At 37.6% G+C, this 22,625-nt stretch overlaps 1 protein-coding gene, 1 long non-coding RNA gene and 3 other non-coding genes across 9 annotated transcripts in view; 2 read left to right on the top strand and 3 right to left on the bottom strand.

Annotated features, from left to right (window-relative positions):
* Positions 1 to 22,625, bottom strand: part of LOC133658493 (mitogen-activated protein kinase kinase kinase kinase 5-like) — a 43,551-nt gene that overhangs the window by 2,612 nt on the left and 18,314 nt on the right. For 2 of the 5 annotated variants that reach the window (XM_062060591.1, XM_062060587.1), the window contains exons 16-29: positions 21,517 to 21,561; positions 21,417 to 21,437; positions 21,302 to 21,347; positions 19,047 to 19,197; positions 18,757 to 18,917; positions 7,970 to 8,048; positions 7,817 to 7,893; positions 7,689 to 7,749; positions 7,505 to 7,607; positions 7,369 to 7,427; positions 3,401 to 3,486; positions 1,077 to 1,254; positions 886 to 957; positions 721 to 807 (exon numbers count right to left, since the gene is read on the bottom strand). In XM_062060591.1, coding sequence (XP_061916575.1) covers positions 721 to 807; positions 886 to 957; positions 1,077 to 1,254; positions 3,401 to 3,486; positions 7,369 to 7,427; positions 7,505 to 7,607; positions 7,689 to 7,749; positions 7,817 to 7,893; positions 7,970 to 8,048; positions 18,757 to 18,917; positions 19,047 to 19,197; positions 21,302 to 21,347; positions 21,417 to 21,437; positions 21,517 to 21,561 — 1,226 coding nt within the window. The remainder of the gene's footprint in view (positions 1 to 720; positions 808 to 885; positions 958 to 1,076; positions 1,255 to 3,400; positions 3,487 to 7,368; positions 7,428 to 7,504; positions 7,608 to 7,688; positions 7,750 to 7,816; positions 7,894 to 7,969; positions 8,049 to 18,756; positions 18,918 to 19,046; positions 19,198 to 21,301; positions 21,348 to 21,416; positions 21,438 to 21,516; positions 21,562 to 22,625) is intronic. The other 3 variants (XR_009827480.1, XM_062060588.1, XM_062060590.1) reach the window with 3 other exon arrangements.
* The window catches only part of LOC133658494 (uncharacterized), a 41,028-nt gene continuing 21,652 nt past the window's right edge, over positions 3,250 to 22,625 (top strand). Inside the window, exons 1-3 of the long non-coding RNA XR_009827481.1 lie at positions 3,250 to 3,713; positions 6,988 to 7,149; positions 13,613 to 13,767. This is a non-coding gene — a long non-coding RNA (uncharacterized LOC133658494). The remainder of the gene's footprint in view (positions 3,714 to 6,987; positions 7,150 to 13,612; positions 13,768 to 22,625) is intronic.
* trnal-aag (transfer RNA leucine (anticodon AAG)) lies at positions 7,001 to 7,082 on the bottom strand. Its single transcript has one exon. It is a non-coding gene; the product is annotated as a tRNA-Leu (tRNA).
* Positions 8,116 to 8,188, top strand: trnak-uuu (transfer RNA lysine (anticodon UUU)). Its single transcript has one exon. It is a non-coding gene; the product is annotated as a tRNA-Lys (tRNA).
* trnal-aag (transfer RNA leucine (anticodon AAG)) lies at positions 13,626 to 13,707 on the bottom strand. Its single transcript has one exon. It is a non-coding gene; the product is annotated as a tRNA-Leu (tRNA).

The raw sequence follows: 22,625 nt of genomic DNA, 5'->3' as shown, positions 1-22,625 counted from the left end.
TGTCAAAGTCATGATTTTTTTTTTTCATCCTTGAAATAAGAAATTATTACTTTAAAAAAGTAGTTTTATACTTGTGAGTGTTGATGACACGGCTTTGCAACAGTTGATATTCTACTTTCAAGCATGTTTTACTCAATATAGGTCATAAAATCTCAGCAACAAGCTGTAATATCTTACTGAGATCATTTAGGACCAAAACCCTTAAAACAAGTAAAACACAAAAGCATAAAATCTGCTTAGTGAGAAGAATGATTTTATCAGACAGAAAATAAGCAAATATCACCCTTATTTGAGATATTTAATCTTACTTAGATTTCAGTTTTTGCAGTCACTGATTGCTAGCTCTTTGATGGCTATATTTTAAAGCCCCACTTACGTAGCGGCGCTTCAGTGTTTATAGCTCCACGTACTTTATAGTTAGTTTTAAAGCCGAAACACGTTCGTTCTCCCTCTTCTTTCTCCACATGGTTTTTGCTCGCAAAAAGGTACCAGTATTTTTTAAAGGCAGTATGGTACCTTTTCAAGTCATTAGTACTGGCATTCCATACAACCCGAGCTCATGAGCATAAAGTCTGTCGTCTTTCACTACCCACCAAACGAATGCACGCAAAATTTTGAGGGACATCACTGACAACGACAAGGGCAGCGTTTTAGTGGCATCTAAAGAAAGCCTGTGCAAGTAGATGCCAACATGTCCGCCGGATAGAAGGACTCACTCACCTACAGACTCCACATCATGAGGGAACGTGGTCTCATTTTGCCCAATGCTCTTTAGCTCCCCCTCCAGGCCGACTATGTGCACTGACCCTGTGATGGACGGCAGTTGTGTCAGCGTTCAGGGGAAAAAGCATTGCAGTGTCACGCGTTCAGACTGGAGTAACTTACTTTCTAAGAGGACGAGCAGCGAGCTGCTGTCCAGCTGGTTGACTTGTACAACATTTGGGCAGTGCTTCTCTGCTTTAAGCACACACACACACACGCACACGCACACACACAAATGCACACATAGTGATAACGAGTGCCAAACAATTACGCAAACATTATAATCTCCAAGAGACGTTACTGGATGCTCTCACCTACGTCGGCGTGTGTAAACCAGGAAGTGTTGGAGTTGAGGTTGATGTACTCTAAAGTGACAGGCAGGGTGGGGCTGGACCCCCAAGAGACCCCTGTACACACCAGCGGGTACTCCTGCTGAGGGTCCAGCACCGTCTCAAACACCCGCAGAGGGTTGGCGAGGGGGAAGTCGAAATGCTGCAAGTTGACAGTCTTTACGTTAACATATAACATGTCCTGTAACACTTGTTTATTACCCATTGTTAGGCCGCGAGCGCCCCCTAGAGCAGTGTTTTTCAACCTTTTTTGAGCCAAGCACATTTTTTGCATTGAAAAAATCCGGAGGCACACCACCAGCAGAAATCATTAAAAAAACGAAACTTAGTTGACAGTAAAAAGTCGTTGTTGCAATTGCTGGATATGAATTCAAACAATAGCCAACCGTGCATCACTATAGCTCTTGTCTCAAAGTAGGTGTACTGTCACCACCTGTCACATCACCCCCTGACTTATTTTGACTTTTTTGCTGTTTTCCTGTGTGTAGTGTTTTAGTTCTTGTCTTGCGCTCCTATTATGGTGGCTTTTTCTCTTTTTTTGGTATTTTCCTGGAGCAGTTTCATGTCTTTCTTTGAACGATACTTCCCCCATCTACTTTGTTTTAGCAATCAAGAATATTTCAGTTGTTTTTATCCTTCTTTGTGGGGACATTGCTGATTGTCATGTCATGTTCGGATGTACATTGTGGACGCCGTCTTTGCTCCACAGTAAGTCTTCGCTGTCGTCCAGCATTCTGTTTTTGTTTACTTTGCAGCCAGTTCAGTTTTAGTTTCGTTCTGCTTAGCCTTCCCTAAGCTTCAATTCCTTTTTTTAGGAGCACTTACCTTTTGTTTATTTTTGGTTTAAGCATTAGACACCTTTTTACCTGCACGCTGCCTCCCAATGTTTCCGACATCTACAAAGCAATTAGCTACCGGCTGCCACCTACTGATATGGAAGAGTATTACACGGTTACTCTGCCGAACTCTAGACAGCACCGACACTCAACAACAATACATCATTTGCAGACTATAATTACTGGTCTGCAAAAAATATTTTTAACCCAATTAGGTGAAATTAGATAATCTCCCACGGCACACCAGACTGTATCTCACGGCACACTACTGTGCCGCGGCACAGTGGTTGAAAAACACTGCCTTAGAGGGCCGCCAAAAAAAACATGTTTGTCAGCTTTGGTCTGTATGGGTGGCAGCGGGACTCAGTCGTCATACCCTTTTCCACCACTTGTGGCAGTAATGATAATATCGCACAAACAGAATAAGTTTGGCACTAAAGTCATAGAGAAGTTTCTTGAGCACAAAAATTATGACTACATTGGTGAAGCTGAATTTTCATTTGCACTTTAATTTTATTGACAATTTATTTAAAAACATATATTATGATCATTTTTATTACTATTATTTATTATTAATTAAGTTAGAATGTCTTTATTTTAGGCCCTGCAATGAGGTGGCGACTTGTCCAGGGTGTACCCCGCCTTCCGCCCGAATGCAGCTGAGATAGGCTCCAGCACCCCCGCGACCCCGAAAGGGACAAGCGGTAGAAAATGGATGGATGGATGGATGTCTTTATTTTAGCACAACATAGTGTGTACATTGTAATGAATAACTGTAATACATTTTAATCAATATGTGATTGTATTTTCCATCGGTTTTTAGAGTCTATTTATTTATTTATCTTAACATTATTTTAGCACTGTGTTATGGTATGTAAATTTATAATTAATCAGTTTTTAAGAATCCCCTATTTTGCAGTGTTTTTTTGTTGTAATCAGCCTGACCTAAGCCTTGATAATAATCTTTGTGATTGCTTTCATATCATTTGACAAGGTTTTAAGCTGTAACGTTAAAGTATACCACTGATAGTCACACTGGTGTGGTGGTGGTGAAATTACCCTCTGCATTTGACCCATCCCCTTGTTCCACCCCCTGGAAGGTGAGGGAGCAGTGATCATTTTGGTGATTCAACCCCCAATTCCAACCCTTGATGCTGAGTGCCAAGCAGGGAGGTAATGGGTCCCATTTTATAGTCTTTGGTATGACTCAAGTTTGAACTCGCGACTACCGATCTCAGACGGACGCTCTAACCACAAGGCCACTGAGTAGGTTTTAAAGTAAGTAAGTAGGTTAGATATAATTATTGAATACAATTCAAATCAAGACAAAGATTACTAATTCAGTGGTGATATTTAAGTGGCCCTGGACCCTCTGTAGTGGAAAAGGGTAAGAACCCCTGAGGTATAACATGGTCAAGTTGACTTTTTGTTTCATATTGCATACAGGCGCACCTTGATGAGCATGAACTTGTTCATGGGCTGGTACCACTGCAACAGCATCACACTGGACTCCAGCGCACAGCACAGGAAGTCGTCAACTGCAAGGAGGAACACAGGCGGTGAAACATAACGACGTTCCCATTTGTGGTTTTGTCTGCAATGTGTGCTTTGTCCGTCAGGTTTGCGGTCACATGTTTCACTGCACCAGCTTGGGCGGTTGGGTTCCTGCTTCAAGATAGTAATGCTGGAAAACTGAGAAAACCGCAGCCCATTGAACGCTTTAGCGGAAAAGGAAACGAGCTGACAAACAGTGGAGGCCAGCGAGGTAAGGAAGCCCCTTTGTGAAGTTGTCCCCCCTTTTTCCTTGCAAATATCGAAATAAAACTGCCATTTGTGCTGTAAAAATGTTTGTTTGTGCCGTTGCACTTTTTAAGTTATTCTACCCCCCCCAAACCCCCCCCCCCCACCCCCAATTTTGTCAAAATCTCCCCAAACTTGTCTCAAAATGTTTGTGCTACTTTTGTGCTGGTTTCTGCTGCAAACTTTTATTGACTAGTTATTATAGTTTTTAGGTTACCAACGTTTTATAGTTTTTATGTTATTAACGTGTAACTATGTATTATTATTATTCATAACCAGTCCCCCCCACCTTGTCAAAATCTCCCCACACTTGCCCCATTTGTTTGTGCTACATTTGTGCTGCAAACATTTGTGTCACACTATTGTAGTCTTTATGTTATTAACATTTTGTTATTCATAACTTGCCCCTCCACTATGTTAAAATCTCACCAAAATTGTCCCATTCGTTTGGTGTCACTTTTGTGCTGCAAACATTTGTGTCTAACTATTATAGTTTTTATGTTATTAATGTACCGCCCGAATGCAGCTGAGATAGGCTCCAGCACCCCCCGCGACCCCAAAAGGGACAAGCGGTAGAAAATGGATGGATGGATGTTTTATTATTCATAATAGAATAGAATAGAATAGAATGGACTTTATTGTCATTATTATTATAGACGTTTATATTATATTTGCATAACAACATTAAGGACTCCAACTTAAGGTGCGGTAGTGGGAACAAATATGGGGTAAAAATAAATTACACAAGAGGTAATAAAGAAAAAAACAACTAACAATTGAAATAAACAGACTACTATCCAATAAAAATAATAAGCAATCCTGTACAATATACAAAACACTATAAATGTTTGTGCTACTTTTGTGCTGGTTTTTGCTTAAAACTTTTATTGTCTAGTTATTATAGTTTTTAGGTTATTAATGTTTTATAGTTTTTATTTTATTAACGTTTAATTAACCTATTAATATACATAACCAGCCCCCAACCATATCAAAATCTCCCCACACTTGTCCCATTTGTTTGTGCTACGTTTGTGATGCAAACATCTTTTATTTAGTTTTCATAGTTTTTGTTATTAATGTTTTATAGTTTTACGCTAACGTGTATTTAACGTGTTATTATTCATAATAAGCCCCAACTATATCAAAATCTTCCCACACTTGTCCCATTTGTTTGTGCTACGTTTGTGCTGCAAACATCTTTGATTTAGTTTTCATAGTTTTTGTTATTAATGTTTTATAGTTTTACGTTATTAACGTGTATTTAACGTGTTATTATTCATAATAAGCCCCCAACTATATCAAAATCTTCCCACACTTGTCCCATTTGTTTGTGCTACGTTTGTGCTGCAAACGTCTTTTATTTAGTTTTCATAGTTTTTGTTATTAATGTTTTATAGTTTTACGTTATTAACGTGTATTTAACGTGTTATTATTCATAATAAGCCCCCAACTATATCAAAATCTCCCCACACTTGTCCCATTTGTTTGTGCTGCAAACATTTCTTTCTATTATAATTTTTATGTTATTAACGTTTTATTAGATATAACCAGCCCCCAACCATATCAAAATCTCCCCACACTTGTCCCATTTGTTTGTGCTGCAAACATGTTTTTCTATTATAGTTTTTATGTTAATAACGTGTAATTATTCATAACCAGCCCCCAACCATATCAACATCTCCCCACACTTGTCCCATTTGTTTGTGCTACGTTTGTGCTGCAAACATTTTTTTCCATTTTAGTTTTAATGTTACTAACGTTTTGTTATTCATAACCAGCCCCTCACCCACCTTGTCAAAATCTTCCCACACTTGTCCCAAACGTTTGTGCACGTCTTATTGTCTAACTATTATAGTTTTTACGTTATTGATGAATTAAAGTTTTTATGCTATTAACATGTAATTAATGTATTATTATTCATAACCATCCGCCAACCATATCAAAATCTCCCCAAACTTGTCCCAAACGCTTGTGCACGTCTTATTGTCTAACTATTATAGATTTAACGTTTTTATGCTGTTAACATGTAATTAACGTATTATTATTCGTAACCAGCCCCCCCAACCTTGTTAAAATCTCCCAAAACTTGTCCAATTTTTTTGTGCTACATTTGTGCAACAACATTTTTTTAACTTACTATTATAGTTTTTATATTATTAACGTTATATTCATAACCAGCCCCCCTACCTTGGCAAAAGCTCCCAAACTTGTCCAAATCTTTTGGGCTACGTTTGGGCAGCAATTCTATTTGTCTAACTGTTATAGTTTTTATCTTATTGGACTAGTTATGAATAATAATACGTTAATAACATAAAAACTATAAAATGCTAATAGCATCAAAGCTGTAATAGTTAAACAAAAAACAAACGAAACGGACAAGTTTGGGGATATTTTGACAAGTTGGGGGGATGGATGACGTCACTAGTCAAAAAATATATTTTAGAATAACTTGCAAAACCGTAACGCCACAAAAGGACATTTTTGCAGCACAAACGAATGGCAGTATCATGAATCAATTTAAGTGGACCCCGACTTAAACAAGTTGAAAAACGTATTCAGGTGTTACCATTTAGTGGTCAATTGTACGGAATATGTACTTCACTGTGCAAGTCTCAATCAATCAATCAATCAATCAATCAATCAATCAATCAATCAATCAATCAATCAATCAATCAATCAATCAGTGGTATTTTAATATTTGCAATGATTTTTCATCAATGGATGTTGTAGTAAAGTACAGTGGTGCCTTCATTTAAGAGTGTTTTGAGATTAAATCTAATTGTTATGCTTTAAGTTGCAAGCAAACATTTGAGTTATGAGGCACCCCCGCCATTAGTTGGCAGAGCAAGTGTCACAGTTAACCCACTCCTAGTCTGCGCAATGCTGAGGCAGGAATAGTCTAACGCTAGCCAAGGACGTTAAAATAATATCAAAACAGCAGACATTTATCCATGAAATTATGGAGAAGCTGCTGATGGTGTATTTGACGGAACAGCTGGAAGGAGATACGGAAGTAGTCCACTCTCCAAGTGCTGACCATGTTTATTACTTTACCTCATAAAACTACTGAAGTTTGAATTACACTCAATAATATTGTTTTTCACACAATATTTCTTAACTAAAAGTGTGTTTTTAGATAAAATTCTGCTGTTTTGAGGCGGCAAAACAGCAAGTACATTGAATTCAGGTACAATAAGAAGCAATTAAGCCCATGAGTTGACATACGTGTATTTTCTAAGGGAAAGGCATAAATGGCAGCGGTGGGATTTGAACCCACGCCTCCGAAGAGACTGGAGCCTTAATCCAGCGCCTTAGACCGCTCGGCCACGCTACCCTGCAGAAGTGGACAACTATGTGGAGATTGTGGAGTGCTGAACCCGGAACAAGGTGAACGCAACAGGGTAAGTTAACAATAGCATGCGTGTTGTAGTCAAATGTTTTTGGAATCGGTTCGATGTATTTGGTATTAGAAATGCTACATTACAGTCCCTGCATGCTTTTACCAATGGAAAAGTGTCTGTTGTGAAGAAATTGTGCATACCCCTCAGTCTGTTGGTATTTAGGAAACAGACACACACACACACCCACACACACACACAGCGTGTAGTATATGGTCGTACCAACTGAGCAGGTCCTGCAGCCCTTGGTGTCAGGTATTTTACACGTCACGGCACATTTCCTTAAGACAGAACACATTTAGCGTCTGAGGGGAGACCGTGCAGACGTAGACGGTGGATGTGGGGCGTCCGGCGTTACCTTGGCAACAGCCGATGAGTGGGCAGCGCCACCATCCTCTGGTCCCTCCGAGCCTGCTCGTACAGCTCCTTCAGCGAGTGCGAGTGAAGCTGGGAGGATTTGCCTGGGAAACAAACGCAGGCGTCACACTGGCAGGATTCCCCGCATCTCCAAGCTTTGCTCTTGCAGGACAATCAGGACATACCGGATATGGACATGAGCACGTTGTGGCCACAGTAGACCCAGTCACACTTCCCAGGATACAACTGTAGCAAGAAGACAGGGTTATACATTCACTTAATGCAGGTGGAGGTGTTCTCCATCGAGTCGCACCAGCTCCATGGTGACCTCGGAGCTGTTGAGGTTGAGGGTGTAGATGCCCTCCTCTGCTCCAAGGATGAGATGCTTGTCTGGAGGCAGCAGAGATGCACAAACTTTTGAACTTAAAAGCTTGAAAGGAACTGAAATCCCTTCTTCTTTTTTTACCTTTGGTGTCCGGGTGTTCCCAGGTGGTGGAGCACTTTATTTTCAGAGGACAGCCGTGGAAGATCTTCTTAAAATAGATCTGCATAAGGAGAAGTGTATCAGTCACACTATTTGATGACATGACTTAATCATTATATTAGTGCAGGGCCTGGATAGCTCAGTCGGTAGAGCATCAGACTTTTAATCTGAGGGTCCAGGGTTCAAGTCCCTGTTCAGGTGAGACTTGTTTTAAAGTACTTCTTTAGGTGAGTGGCTCCAAGAAATAACAAATACTTGAAAGAAAGCTCATTAATGCACCACAACCCCTAGACCAGGGGTCGGCAACCCGCGGCTCTAGAGCCTATTAGCGCCGCCCTAGTGGCTCTCTGGAGCTTTTTCAGAAATGTATGAAAAATGGAAAAAGATGAGGGGGGAAAAAATTGTTTTAATATGGTTTCTGTAGGAGGACAAACATGACACAAACCTTGCTAGTTGTTATAAAGCACACTGTTTATATTAAACATGCTTCACTGATTCGAGTATTTGGCGAGCGCCGTTTTGTCCTACCAATTTTGGCGGTCCTTGAACTCACCGTAGTTTGTTTACATGTAGAACTTTCTCCGACTTTCTAGGACGTGTTTTATGCCACTTCTTTTTCTGTCTCATTTTGTCCACCAGACTTTTAATGTTGTGCATGAATGGACAAAGGAACCAGAATTGCAAGTCACAGTGCTACACTTATTGACAATATATTCACTAATGTCTTTGATAATAATATAACAAGTGGACTGTTAACAACCGACATCAGCGACCATCTGCCAGTCTTTACTATTTATGATGGGAACTACAAGAAGAAGAACATTGACAAAAAGACATTTCAAAGACTATGTACAGAGGAAGGAATGATTTTCTTCAAGAAGGATCTGAGGAAACAAATTTGGGACAATGTATATAATGAAGATGATGTAGATGATGCATATGGGAATTTTGTCAACACCTTTCTAACACCCTATGATAAACATTGCCCATGGAAAGAACGTAGTAAGAAGCAAAAGAAAAACAACCAACCGTGGATGACAAAAGGACTGAAAAATGCTTGTCACAAAAAAACCACATTGTATCGAATATTTATAACACAAAGATCTATAGAGGCAGAAGATAAGTATAAGAAATATAAAAACAAGCTAATTGGTATACTACGAACATGTAAGAAGGAATACTACAGTCAATTATTAAACAAGAACAAAAACAACATAAGAGCAACATGGGGCATCCTAAATAGCATCATTAAAAATGGTGCTAAGAAATATTACCCCCAGTACTTTCTAGATGGACATACAAAAAATGACAATATGAACCAAATAGCTGAACGTTTCAATGATTATTTTGTTAATATCGGAACAAATCTGGATCAAAGAATTCCAAATGCAGATGATGGGTCAGTTGAGGACTTGAGTGAGCTCATAGACAGAAATCCCAATTCCATGTTTCTTAAAAGTGTAACAAAAGAAGAAATAATCAAAATTGTAAAAAATTGTAAATACAAGACTTCAACTGACTGTCATGGAATAGATATGGTAACGATAAAAAAGGTTATAGAAGACATTTCAGAACCTCTGACATATATCACCAATGTATCATTTTTAACCGGAAAATTCCCAGACAAAATGAAAATTGCAAAAGTCGTACCAATCTATAAGAATGGAGACGTACACCAGTTTACTAACTACAGACCAGTTTCATTACTTCCACAATTCTCCAAAATCATGGAAAAATTATTCAATAGTCGATTAGATTTATTTATTAACAAAAGTGGGACGCTCGTGGAGAACCAATATGGATTTCGAGCAAATATCTCAACATCAATACCATTAATTAAAATAACAGAGGAAATTACCAATGCAATAGATGGTAAAGAATGTGCGGCAGCAGTATTCATGGACTGAACAAAAGCATTTGATACAATTAATCATGATATTTTAATACAAAAATTAGAACGATATGGCATCAGAGGTTTGGTATTGAACTGGGTAAGAAGCTATTTAACCAACAGGAAGCAATATGTGAAGATGGGTGAAAATATGTCAACACAGCTAGATATATCCTGTGGTGTGCCGCAGGGATCAATACTGGGACCAAAATTGTTTAATCTTTATATAAACGACATTTGTAAATTACAAAGGACTTAAAGTTAGTTTTATTTGCAGATGATACAACTGCTTTCTGTTCAGGAGAGAACACACAGAAGATAATACAAATAATAACAGAAGAAATGAACAAATTAAAAAGATGGTTTGACAAAAACAGACTATCTTTGAATCTCAGTAAAACTAAAATAATGCTATTTGGTAATAGTAGGAAAGAGCATCATACGCAAATACAAATAGACGGAGTAGACATCGAAAGGGTAAAAGAAACCAGATTTTTGGGAGTATTAATAGATGATAAAATGAACTGGAAATCTCATATACAAAACATACAACATAAGGTAGCAAAAAACATTTCAATAATGAATAAAACAAAACACGTCCTGGGCCAAAAATCACTTCATATTCTCTACTGCTCACTAGTGTTACCATATCTGACTTATTGTGCAGAAATATGGGGAAATAACTACAAATGTGCGCTACATTCGTTAACCATGTTACAAAAAAGATCAGTTAGAATAATACATAATGTTGGATATAGAGAACATACAAACCCTTTATTTATTAAGTCAAAAATATTAAAGTTTGGTGATTTGGTAAAATTGCAAACAGCTAAAATGATGTACAAAGCAATCTATAACCTGCTACCAAAAAATGTACAACATTTCTTCTCAACTAAAGAGGAGAAATATAACCTTAGAGGAAAAAATAATTTAAAACATTTATATGCACGTACAACACTTAAAACTTTTAGCATAACAGTATGTGGAATTGAATTATGGAATGGATTAAGTAAAGAAGTTAAAAATTGTACTGACATGATCCAGTTTAAGAGGTTGTTTAAATTAATAGTGCTTACAAAGTACAAAGAAGAAGAATTATGAGAAAAACTTCCAACCTTATTGAAAATATTCTTCATCTCAGTATGTTAATAATGACTGAATTAATTAATTACATATTACAAACTGTTGTATATACTAATTCATAGATGTTATTTTATTATATAAAAAGGTCAGTAAATGATTTTATATAATTGTAAATGCTTTGAAGTGGGAAAGGGGTAGGATTAAATAAGCTTTGCTTCTTCCTACTCCTTTTCGGGCATGATGTAAATGAAATGATATGAAATTGTGTGATGTATTATGATGTAAATGTGTTCATGTTCGAAATAAACTAAAAGAAAGAAAGAAAGAAAGAAGGTGAGTTTTGTTAATGTTATTGACTTGTGTGGAGTGCTAATCAGACATATTTGGTCACTGCATGACTGCAAGCTAATCGATGCTAACATGCTATTTAGGCTAGCTATATGTACATATTGCATCATTATGCCTCATTTGTAGGTATATTTGAGGTACCGGTAATTTAGTTTCCTTTAAGTCATCTTAATTCAATGTATATCTCATGACACACTATCTGTATGTAATATGGCTTTTAATTTTTTGCGGCTCCAGACAGATTTGTTTTTGTATTTTTGGTCCAATATGGCTCTTTCAACATTTTGGGTTGCCGACCCTTGCCCTAGACAAATGATGCAATCAGCAGACTTGGAGGATGTTCGCTCACTTGTTTAAATTTGTAGAAAAAGACCTTTAACAATAATGACAAAAAAATATTTTTGATATCAAACGGCAACTTTCTGGTTTTAAGAAACACTAAATGAAATTGAAAAAAAAATTGTGGTAGTCCGTATAAGTTTAATTTTTAGATCAAACAGAGTGACAAAATTATGAAATCATTCAATTCTGAGGAAAAAATTATGGAATCAAACTAGGGATGTCCGATAATGGCTTTTTGCCGATATCCGATATTCCGGTATTGTCCAACTCTTAATTACCGATACCGATATCAACCGATACCGATATTAACCGATACCGATATATACAGTCGTGGAATTAACACATTATTATGCCTAATTTGGACAACCAGGTATGGTGAAGATAAGGTCCTTTTTAAAATAATTAATAAAATAAAATAAGATAAATAAATTTAAAAACATTTTCTTGAATAAAAAAGAAAGTAAAACAATATAAAAACAGTTACGTAGAAACTAGTAATTAATGAAAATTAGTAAAATTAACTGTTAAAGGTTAGTACTATTAGTGGACCAGCAGCACGCACAATCATGTGTGCTTATGGACTGTATCCCTTGCAGACTGTATTGATATATATTGATATATAATGTAGGAACCAGAATATTAATAACAGAAAGAAATAACCCTTTAGTGTGAATGAGTGTAAATGGGGGAGGGAGGTTTTTTTTGGGTTGGTGTACTAATTGTAAGTGTATCTTGTGTTTTTTATGTTGATTTAATAAAAATAAATAAATAAATAAAATAAAAAACGATACCGATAATAAAAAAAACTGATACCGATAATTTCCGATATTACATTTTAAAGCATTTGTCGGCAGGCCGATATTATCGGACATCTCTAAATCAAACTGTAACTCTTTCAGATTGAATCTGTTCATTAGTCTGCAGTAATAAAAAAGGGAGTGTTCACATCTTGGAAAGCTGTTGCACCAGGTGGATTGACATGAATCATGGCTCCAACAATCGAAACAAAGGAAAGGATGATCAAACTTCTTCAGGAAGGTAAATCATCACCAAATGTTGCAAAAGATCTTGATAGAAAACATGTTCACAGTCCACCATGTGTAAAATGTGGACCAAGTGTAAACAACATGGGACGGTTGTAAAAGGCGAGCATACTGGTAGACCAAGGAAAACATTATAACACTTCAAGCAATGTGTCTTGAAAACAGAAAATGCTCAGCAAAACAAATGAAGAACTAATGGGCGAAAACTGGACAACAATAGTTGGACAAAAAACAAACGAATCGGACAAGTTTGGGGATATTTTGACAAGTTGGGGGGATGGATGACGTCACTAGTCAAAAAATACATTTTAGAATAACTTGCAAAACCCTAACGCCACAAAAGGACATTTTTACAGCACAAACGAATGGCAGTGGTATTTTAATATTTGCAATGATTTTTCATTGTAGTAAAGTACAGTGGTGCCTCCGTTTAAGAGTGTTTTGAGATTAAATCTAATTGTTATGCTTTAAGTTGCAAGCAAACATTTGAGTTATGAGGCACCCCCGCCATTAGTTGGCAGAGCAAGTGTCACAGTGAACCCACTCCTAGTCTGCGCAATGCTGAGGCAGGAATAGTCTAACGCTAGCCAAGGACGTTAAAATAATATCAAAACAGCAGACATTTATCCATTAAAAATATGGAGAAGCTGCTGATGGTGTATTTGACGGAGCAGCTGGAAGGAGATATGGAAGTAGTCCGCTCTCCAAGTGCTGACCATGTTTATTACTTTACCTCATAAAACTACTGAAGTTTGAATTACACTCAATAATATTGTTTTTCATACAATATTTCTTAACTAAAAGTGGGTTTTTAGTTAAAATTCTGCTGTTTTGTGGCGGCAAAACAGCAAGTACATTGAATTCAGGTACAATAAGAAGCAATTAAACCCATGAGTTCACATATGTGTATTTTCTAAGGGAAAGGCATAAATGGCAGCGGTGGGATTTGAACCCACGCCTCCGAAGAGACTGGAGCCTTAATCCAGCGCCTTAGACCGCTCGGCCACGCTACCCTGCAGAAGAGAACAGCCATGTGGAGATTGTGGAGTGTTGAACAAGGTGAACGCAACAGGGTAAGTTAACATTAGCATGCGTGTTGTAGTCAAATGTTTTTGGTATCGGTTCGACGTATTTGCTATTAGAAATGCTACAATAAAGTCCCTGCATGCTTTTACCAATGGAAAAGTGTCTGTAGTGAACATCTCTGATCACTGCAGACTTTATGAGAGACCACAAACATAATAAAACAGCACTTACTGTATAAGGTCTGCTGTCATTAAGATGCCGATTTCTAGAATCTTGTTATAGTTCAAGATGAAGAATGACTCATAATCCTTGCAAAGAAAGGGGGGAACAAACCAAAATCATATGACTATATATAGTTCTAAACATACTACAGCTTATAAACTTACAATAAAACGTGGTCGTATTTCGCAAAAGTATAATTTTGCGGCCGTATTTGACGCACTCTGCTGTGTTTCATGACCACAAACTTAAAAGAATACACAGAACAACCAAAAAAAAGCACTTATTACCCTCATTTTGCCAAAATCTTCATTAGCTTTGAACCAACAACCCCAGAGAAATTCTGACTTTTGTGTGAAGTATGTCAACTGTGGTGTCAGTATTTATTTGTAATCGCTGTATTATATTATATATATATATATATATATATATATATATATATATATATATATATATATATATATATATATATATATATATATATATATATATATATATATATATATATATATATATATATATATATATATATATATATATATATATATATGTCTTAATTAGATTATCCAAAAAAAAATAGTGCTCGATACCGTGGTAGAGCGTAATATGTATGTGTGGGAAAAAATCACAAGACTATTTCATCTCTACAGGCCTGTTTCATGAGGGTTTCCTCAATCGTCAGGAGATTTTAATGGAAGCATTCACATACCATGGTTTATATAGGGCACAGAGCGGGTGGGTACAGGCAGGCGTAGGGGCGTGGTGATTGGCTCATGTGTTACCTAGGAGGTGTTTCCTTCTGTGGCGGCATGCTGATACAATTTCGCTGCGCTTGTTGAGGGATGACAAGTCTGGACTGCATCCAGCACACCTTACAACAGTGGTAATAAAAGATGCAACCTATGCTTAAAAGAGAAACTGTTTATTATATACAGTCCAGACTTGTCATCCCTCAACAAGCGCAGCAAAATTGTATCAGCATGCCGTCACAGAAGGAAACACCTCCTAGGTAACACATGAGCCAATCACCACGCCCCTACGCCTGCCTGTACCCACCCGCTCTGTGCCCTATATAAACCATGGTATGTGAATGCTTCCATTAAAATCTCCTGACGATTGAGGAAACCCTCATGAAACAGGCCTGTAGAGATGAAATAGTGTTGTGATTTTTTCCCACACATACATATATATATATATATATATATATATATATATATATATATATATATATATATATATATATATATATATATATATATATATATATATATATATATATATATATATATATATATATATATATATATATATATATATATACTACCATTCAAAAGTTTGGGGTCACATTGAAATGTCCTTATTTTTGAAGGAAAAGCACTGTACTTTTCAATGAAGATAACTTTAAACTAGTCTTAACTTTAAAGAAATACACTCTATACATTGCTAATGTGGTAAATGACTATTCTAGCTGCATATGTCTGGTTTTTGGTGCAATATCTACATAGGTGTATAGAGGCCAATTTCCAGCAACTATCACTCCAGTGTTCTAATGGTACAATGTGTTTGCTCATTGGCTCAGAAGGCTAATTGATGATTAGAAAACCCTTGTGCAATCATGTCCACACATCTGAAAACAGTTTAGCTCGTTACAGAAGCTACAAAACTGACCTTCCTTTGAGCAGATTGAGTTTCTGGAGCATCACATTTGTGGGGTCAATTAAACGCTCAAAATGGTCAGAAAAAGACAACTTTCCTCTGAAACTCGACAGTCTATTCTTGTTCTTAGAAATGAAGGCTATTCCACAAAATTGTTTGGGTGACCCCAAACTTTTGAACGGTAGTGTATATATTATATTACACACATGTATTATTAGAACTCATCTTTCCTTTTTGAATAAGTATACTTTTGTACTTGTTCCCCCATTTTTCTACACAATAACTCAGATATGGTAACACTGGCGAGCAGTAGAGAATATGGAGTCACTTTGGTCCAGAACATAGTTTGCTTTATTCATTATTTAAATATTTCTTGTCACTTTATGTTGTATATATTTTTAAATCAGATTTCCAGTTCATTTTCAAATTTTTCTTTACACCCAAAATGTGTATTTTTTATTCATTCAATGTCCGTCTATTTGTATTTGTGTTTGACTTATACTGATACCGAATCTGATTATTTAGTTTAACTGAGATTCAAAAAACTTTATTAATTTATTCTGTTATTCTTTGTGTTAGCTTAAAGGCCTACTGAAATGATTTTTATTTATTTAAACGGGAATAGCAGATCCATTCTATGTGTCATACTTGATCATTTCGCAATATTGCCATATTTTTGCTGAAAGGATTTAGTAGAGAAAATCGACGATAAAGTTCGCAACTTTTGCTCGCTGATAAAAAAAAGCCTTGCCTGTACCGGAAGTAGCGTGACGACACAGGAGCTAGTATTCCTCACAATTCCCCATTGTTTACAATGGAGCGAGAGAGATTCGGACCGAGAAAGTGACGATTACCCCATTAATTTGAGCGAGGATGAAAGATTCGTAGATGAGGAACGTTACAGTGAAGGACTTGAGAGGCAGTGATGGACGTATCTTTTTTCGCTCTGACTGTAACTTAGGTACAAGCTGGCTCATTGGATTCCACACTCTCTCCTTTTTCTATTGTGAATCACGGATTTGTATTTTAAACCACCTCGGATACTATATCCTCTTGAAAATGAGAGTCGAGCACGCGAAATGGACATTTAAAGTGACTTTTATCTCCAAGACAATACATCGGTGACACACTTAGCTACTGAGCTAACGTGATAGCATCGTTCTCAAATGAAGATAGAAACAAAATAAATAAACCCCTGACTGGAAGGATAGACAGAAGACCAACAATACTATAAAACCATGTACATGTAACTACACGGTTAAAAATTCTCAGCCTGGTAAGGCTTAACTATGCTGTTGCTAACGACGCTAAGGCTAATTTAGCAACTTAGCAACCGGACCTCACAGAACTATGTACTCTTCTCCTTTTTCTATTGTGTATCACGGATTTGTATTTTAAACCACCTCGGATACTATATCCTCTTGAAAATGAGAGTCGAGCACGCGAAATGGACATTTAAAGTGACTTTTATCTCCAAGACAATACATCGGTGACACACTTAGCTACTGAGCTAATGTGATAGCATCGTTCTCAAATGAAGATAGAAACAAAATAAATAAACCCCTGACTGGAAGGATAGACAGAAGACCAACAATACTATTAAACCATGTACATGTAACTACACGGTTAAAAATTCTCAGCCTGGTAAGGCTTAACAATGCTGTTGCTAACGACGTTAAGGCTAATTTAGCAACTTAGCAACCGGACCTCACAGAACTATGATAAAACATTAGCGCTCCACCTACGCCAGCCAGCCCTCATCTTCCCATCAACAGCCGTGCTCACCTGCATTCCAGCGATCAACGGCTCGACGAAGGACTTCATCCGTGGGTTTAGCGGCAAGCATCGGCTAGGCGTCTTCTAAGTAAGTAGTCCTTGTTGTGTTGCTGTAAGTATTGTACTTAGCCGCTAAGACACCGATCGATCCCACCTACAACGTTGTACTTTGCAGCCTCCATTGTTCATTAAACAAATTGCAAAAGATTCACCAACACAGATGTCCAGAATACTGTGGAATTTTGTCGAAGAAAACAAGAGGTTTTTCTATCGGGTCCGATGGGGTCCAACCACTTCCGTAGATTTTCTGACGTCACGCGCATAAGTCATATCCAAAGGAGTTTTTCAAACGGAAGTGTGGCGGGAATTTAAAAATTGCACTTTATAAGTTAACCCAGCCGTATTGGCATGTGTTGCAATGATAAGATTTCATCATTGATATATAAACTATCAGACTGCGTGGTCGGTAGTAGTGGCTTTCAGTAGGCCTTTAAATTCTGGTGGGTGAATCAGCTCCGTGCTGCACAAAAGGGAATTTTTAAACCGCAAAAAACTAATGAGGAAGCACCGCAAACACATAGCATCAGCTCAAAGTTGGTAGCAAACATGGCGCCTCGTCGTTATGTGAGTGCCTTTTGACCAATCACTGAGATCGCCTGAAACCAAATTGGCTGTACTCTCTGGGATGGCGTGGCGTGGTTGGGAGAGTGGCTGCGCCAGCAACCTGAGGGTTCCTGGTTCAATTCCTTAGCTTCTACCAACCTAGTCACATACCACTTGCTCCTGATGGGTCGTGGTTAGTGCCTTGCATGGCAGCTCCCGCCATCAGTGTGTGTATGAATGGGTGAAATAGTGTCAAAGTGCTTTGAGTGCCTTGAAAGTAGGAAAGTCCTATACAAGTATAACCCATTTATACGCCACTGTGGTTTGATGTTGTCATTACTGCCACAAGTGGTGGAAAAGTGTATTACAACTGAGTACCGCTGCGGCACATACAGGCCACAGCTGAGAAACAGCTATTTTTTGACGGCCCTCTAGGGGGCGCTCGCGGCCCGACAATGCTTAAGAAACAGTGGTTTAGACATCGTTTCATTTTTGAGGCCTCATATTTGTTTGGTTGCACTCCAAAAGGAACACACTTTCGAGGACTTTGGAGGTCCCGCTGATGCAAAGAAACTCACAAGAGGCTTAATGAGATCATCCACACACTCAGCAGCAGCAGGCTCCCGAGAACACACACACACACACACACACACACACACACACACACACACACACACACACACACACACACACACACACACACACACACACACACACACACACACACACACACACACACACGCACACACACACACACACACACACACGGGTGTCACACTCACTGTGGGTTTCTTCTTTCTTCTGCAAAACGAATGATCCCAATTGATGGAGGCACTCTCTTGTACCTTGGCTGGGCGCTGCTGGGGTCTGCGTATGCCTTTAGGGGGCAACTCGGGGGGAAGGAGCTCCAGTGACTGCTTTTTTAACGAGAGGGACATGGGGTCTGCATCACACACACACACACACACACATGCAAGATTTAATTGACATTTTCCACACACAGCTGAAATAGAGAGAGCTGATGTAACTTGGTTGCCAGGGCGACGACCATGTCTAAGTTCATCACTGTCACCTGAGTACCGGATCGCTCGTGGGTGGGGAGGGGGTCGGACGTGTGTCCCACTGGAGGTTCTAATGAGAGGGGAGGGGGCGCACAGCGAAGCTTTGCTGACCCGCTCGTCTTCCACCCACACGATTTCCTCTGAGCTCGACCGCACTTTGGGCTGCACAAACAACAAAGGCAGGCATGAACTTTGCGCTTTTAAACTCAACGGACGCTTCACGAAGTACCGCGAGATCAATTCTGCCTTTGGTGAGGACAATAATGCTCGCACATAAATGGCATTAATGGCTTTGAACATCCCTGCTTTTGAGCGGTTCTCCTCCTTGTGGAAGCAACAGGAATTACAGATGTTATTAACGCTAGCGTTTAGTAACCAAACCACAAAAGGACAGAAAAATAATAAACAAGTCTAACTAAGAAAACTGACAATAATAATACTTTGAAGAAAAAAATAAATATATATATATATATATATATATATATATATATATATATATATATATATATATATATATATATATATATATATATAAAATAATAAATAAAAAAGCATTCCAAAATGTGAAAAAGTCATTATACAGAACAACTTTAACACTTGAGTCAACGCAATTTAATACTACGTTAAACTAAGCGACGTGCCCAAAAAAGTGTATATTCATTATTTTCTAAACTTTCAACGCTTAACATTTTTCAACAGCTCCACACCTCTCCATGGATATGAAGTTTTTATATGTTAGTAATGTTTAATGTTAAAAAAAATCCTAAATGTTTTTTACTATGGGGAAAAAGAAAATATGCAATATTTCCAAAAATGTGTTGCAAAGTGGAATACTTAAGATGAGATAATTACAGCCTTTAATAGGTCAATAATTCAAAATAACACTGATATTGATGCCTCATTATTTTTGGAACAATGACAGTTTTTTCCAAAAACTCACATCATCCCTCCTTAGTGAAAAACGGACATGCTCAAAAATGTGTTCTAAGTAATATAGTATTTTTTTGAAAACATTCAACGCTTTGCATTTTTTAACAGCTTCAGACCTATCCAAAGATATAATTTTTTTATATATTACTAATGTTTTTTTAAAGGTGTATGCTCTTTTTGTAAGAATTTTATAATGGCACAAAATATGCAATATTTCCCATCATTTGTTGCAAAGCAGAATACTTAAAATGAGGTCATTGTAGTCTCTTTTATATCAATAATTCATAACAACACTGATTTTCTTATTATTTTTGGAACAATGACAGTTTTTTGTCCCCAAAAACTCACACTAACCCTCTTTTTTTTTCAGTACTTTAAATATTTCAACAGCTATATAAAGTTTTTCTATAGTACAATGTACAAAGTAGTTTTAATGTTACCGTATATGCTCATTTTTTTTAATGTGTTTCGCTCTTTTAAAAAACAAATCAAAACAGCAACCATTTTTTATCATGGGAAAAACACAAAATGTGCAATATTTCCAAAAATTAGTTGCAAAGTGAAATACTTTAGAAGAGGTAATTACAGCCTTTAATATGTCATTAATTCATAACTACACTTATTTTGATGCCTCATTATTTTACAGTTTTTGTTCCCAAAAACTCACACTATCCCTCCTTAGCCTAAAAACGGATGTCCTCAAACAAGTCAAATATTTTTTTTTTTACTTTCAACGCTTTACATTTTTTAACAGCTTTAGACCTATTCATAAATTTTTTATATATTAGTAATATTTTTTTATGTTTTATGCTGTTTTTGTAAATAAAATAAAAAAATAAAAAAAACTTTTTTACCATGGGAAAAACACAAAATATGCAATATTTCTAAATATTTGTTGAAAATTGGAATACTTTAGATGAGGTAATTACAGTCCTTAATAGGTCAATAATTCATAACAACACTTATTTTGATGCCTTATTATTTTTGGAACAATGACAGTTTATTCTTGGGTTATCATGTTTTTTTTTTTTTTTGTCATAAAGAAATACAATCATGTGTGCTTACGGACTGTATCCCTGCAGACTGTATTGATTTATATTGATATATAATGTATATATTGTGTTTTTTATGTTGATTTAATTAAAAAAAAAAAAAAAAGTTTTTCATTTATTTATTTTTTATATATTTCTTGTGCGGCCGCGGCCCGGTATCAATCGGTCCACGGACCGGTACCGGGCCGCGGCCCGGTGGTTGGGGACCACTGGGCCATAAGACTCCTTATGACATTTGTTCCCATTATAGCTGTAAAAACACAAACAAGTGCTTGTTTGCTCACCTTTGGGGGAAGCGGAGGCGGAGTTTGGACGGCTGTTACGGTGACACTGTGGGAGAGAAATGGCTGGTCATGTCAAAGGTCATACACTGACGCAAAGTGTGCGTTTACGTTTTACCACGTTTTCGCCACGGTCGGCCTGCGTTGAGACAACAAAAGCGTCAGTGCAAAGAACGGCATTTTTACGTGACATTGGAAAAGTTTGCGCGCTTCCTTACACGTCCACGTCGTCATAATCGTCGTCCGAGTCTGTGTCCTCGTCCCTGACGCACAGAGAAACATTTTTTAATGCAGACGTACATGTGTGTGTGTGTGTTCTTGTATTTCTACCCTTCTTGAGACATCAACAAGGAAAAGTAGCTTCCATATGAGGACCGGTGAACAATTTAGGACCGAAATCATGGTCCCAATGCGGAGAACCATTGCATCTAATAGAGAGCCAAATACTAGAGTCTGTGAACATTGCTCCAAAGTCAGGATTTTTTGCTGATTTAAAATGTGCATACAAAAGTAAACATTGACAGGTGCAAAGGCAGCAATACATGATAAAACAAGAAGGCAGCTAAAGAAGGACTTCCCTATTCATCCCAGAAGAAAGCCGCCAGGTGAACAGCTGATTTTACGACTTCCGGTGCTGACGTAAGACAACCCGCGTCCCATATGTGACCATAGGATGAACAAATACACTACGGTACTAAGACTATAGTAGCCATTAACAGTTAGCTTCTACATCTGTGGTCCGTGACTCGTTTGTCATCGGCCTTAAGCACATTACAAAAAACAAAATAATTTAGATCTCATTTGGTGGTGAAATCTATCAAAATTCGGGTGGTCCCGAAAATGAGGGATTTTTTAAATTGACTTTGTGTCAGTTTTAAAAGTGCTTCCCTTCTGGTCAACATATGAAACAACAAGTGTGTGTAAAAAATTGAAGTGCTCCCCCTCTGGCCAACACATGTAATAACAAGTGTGTGTAAGAAATTGAAATGCACCCTCCATCCATCCATTTTCTACCGCTTGTCCCTTTTGGGGTCGCGGGGGGTGCTGGAGCCTATCTCAGCTGCATTCGGGCGGAAGGCGGGGTACACCCTGGACTAGTCGCCACCTCATCGCAGGGCCAACACAGATAGACAGACAACATGTGAAATGCACCCCCTTTGGCCAAAATTAATTAAACAAAATAAAGTAAATATGTATAGAGACATACTGTAAAAACTTGAAGTAGACTACCGTTCAAAAGTTTGGGGTCACCCAAACAATTTTGTGGAATAGCCTTAATTTCTAAGAACAAGAATAGACTGTCGAGTTTCAGATGAAAGTTCTCTTT

This window comes from Entelurus aequoreus, linkage group LG10, assembly GCF_033978785.1.
Source record: "Entelurus aequoreus isolate RoL-2023_Sb linkage group LG10, RoL_Eaeq_v1.1, whole genome shotgun sequence".
Lineage (NCBI taxonomy): Eukaryota > Metazoa > Chordata > Actinopteri > Syngnathiformes > Syngnathidae > Entelurus > Entelurus aequoreus.
Note: the sequence above shows the minus strand (reverse complement) of the source record. Positions and strands in the feature narration are given on the sequence as shown.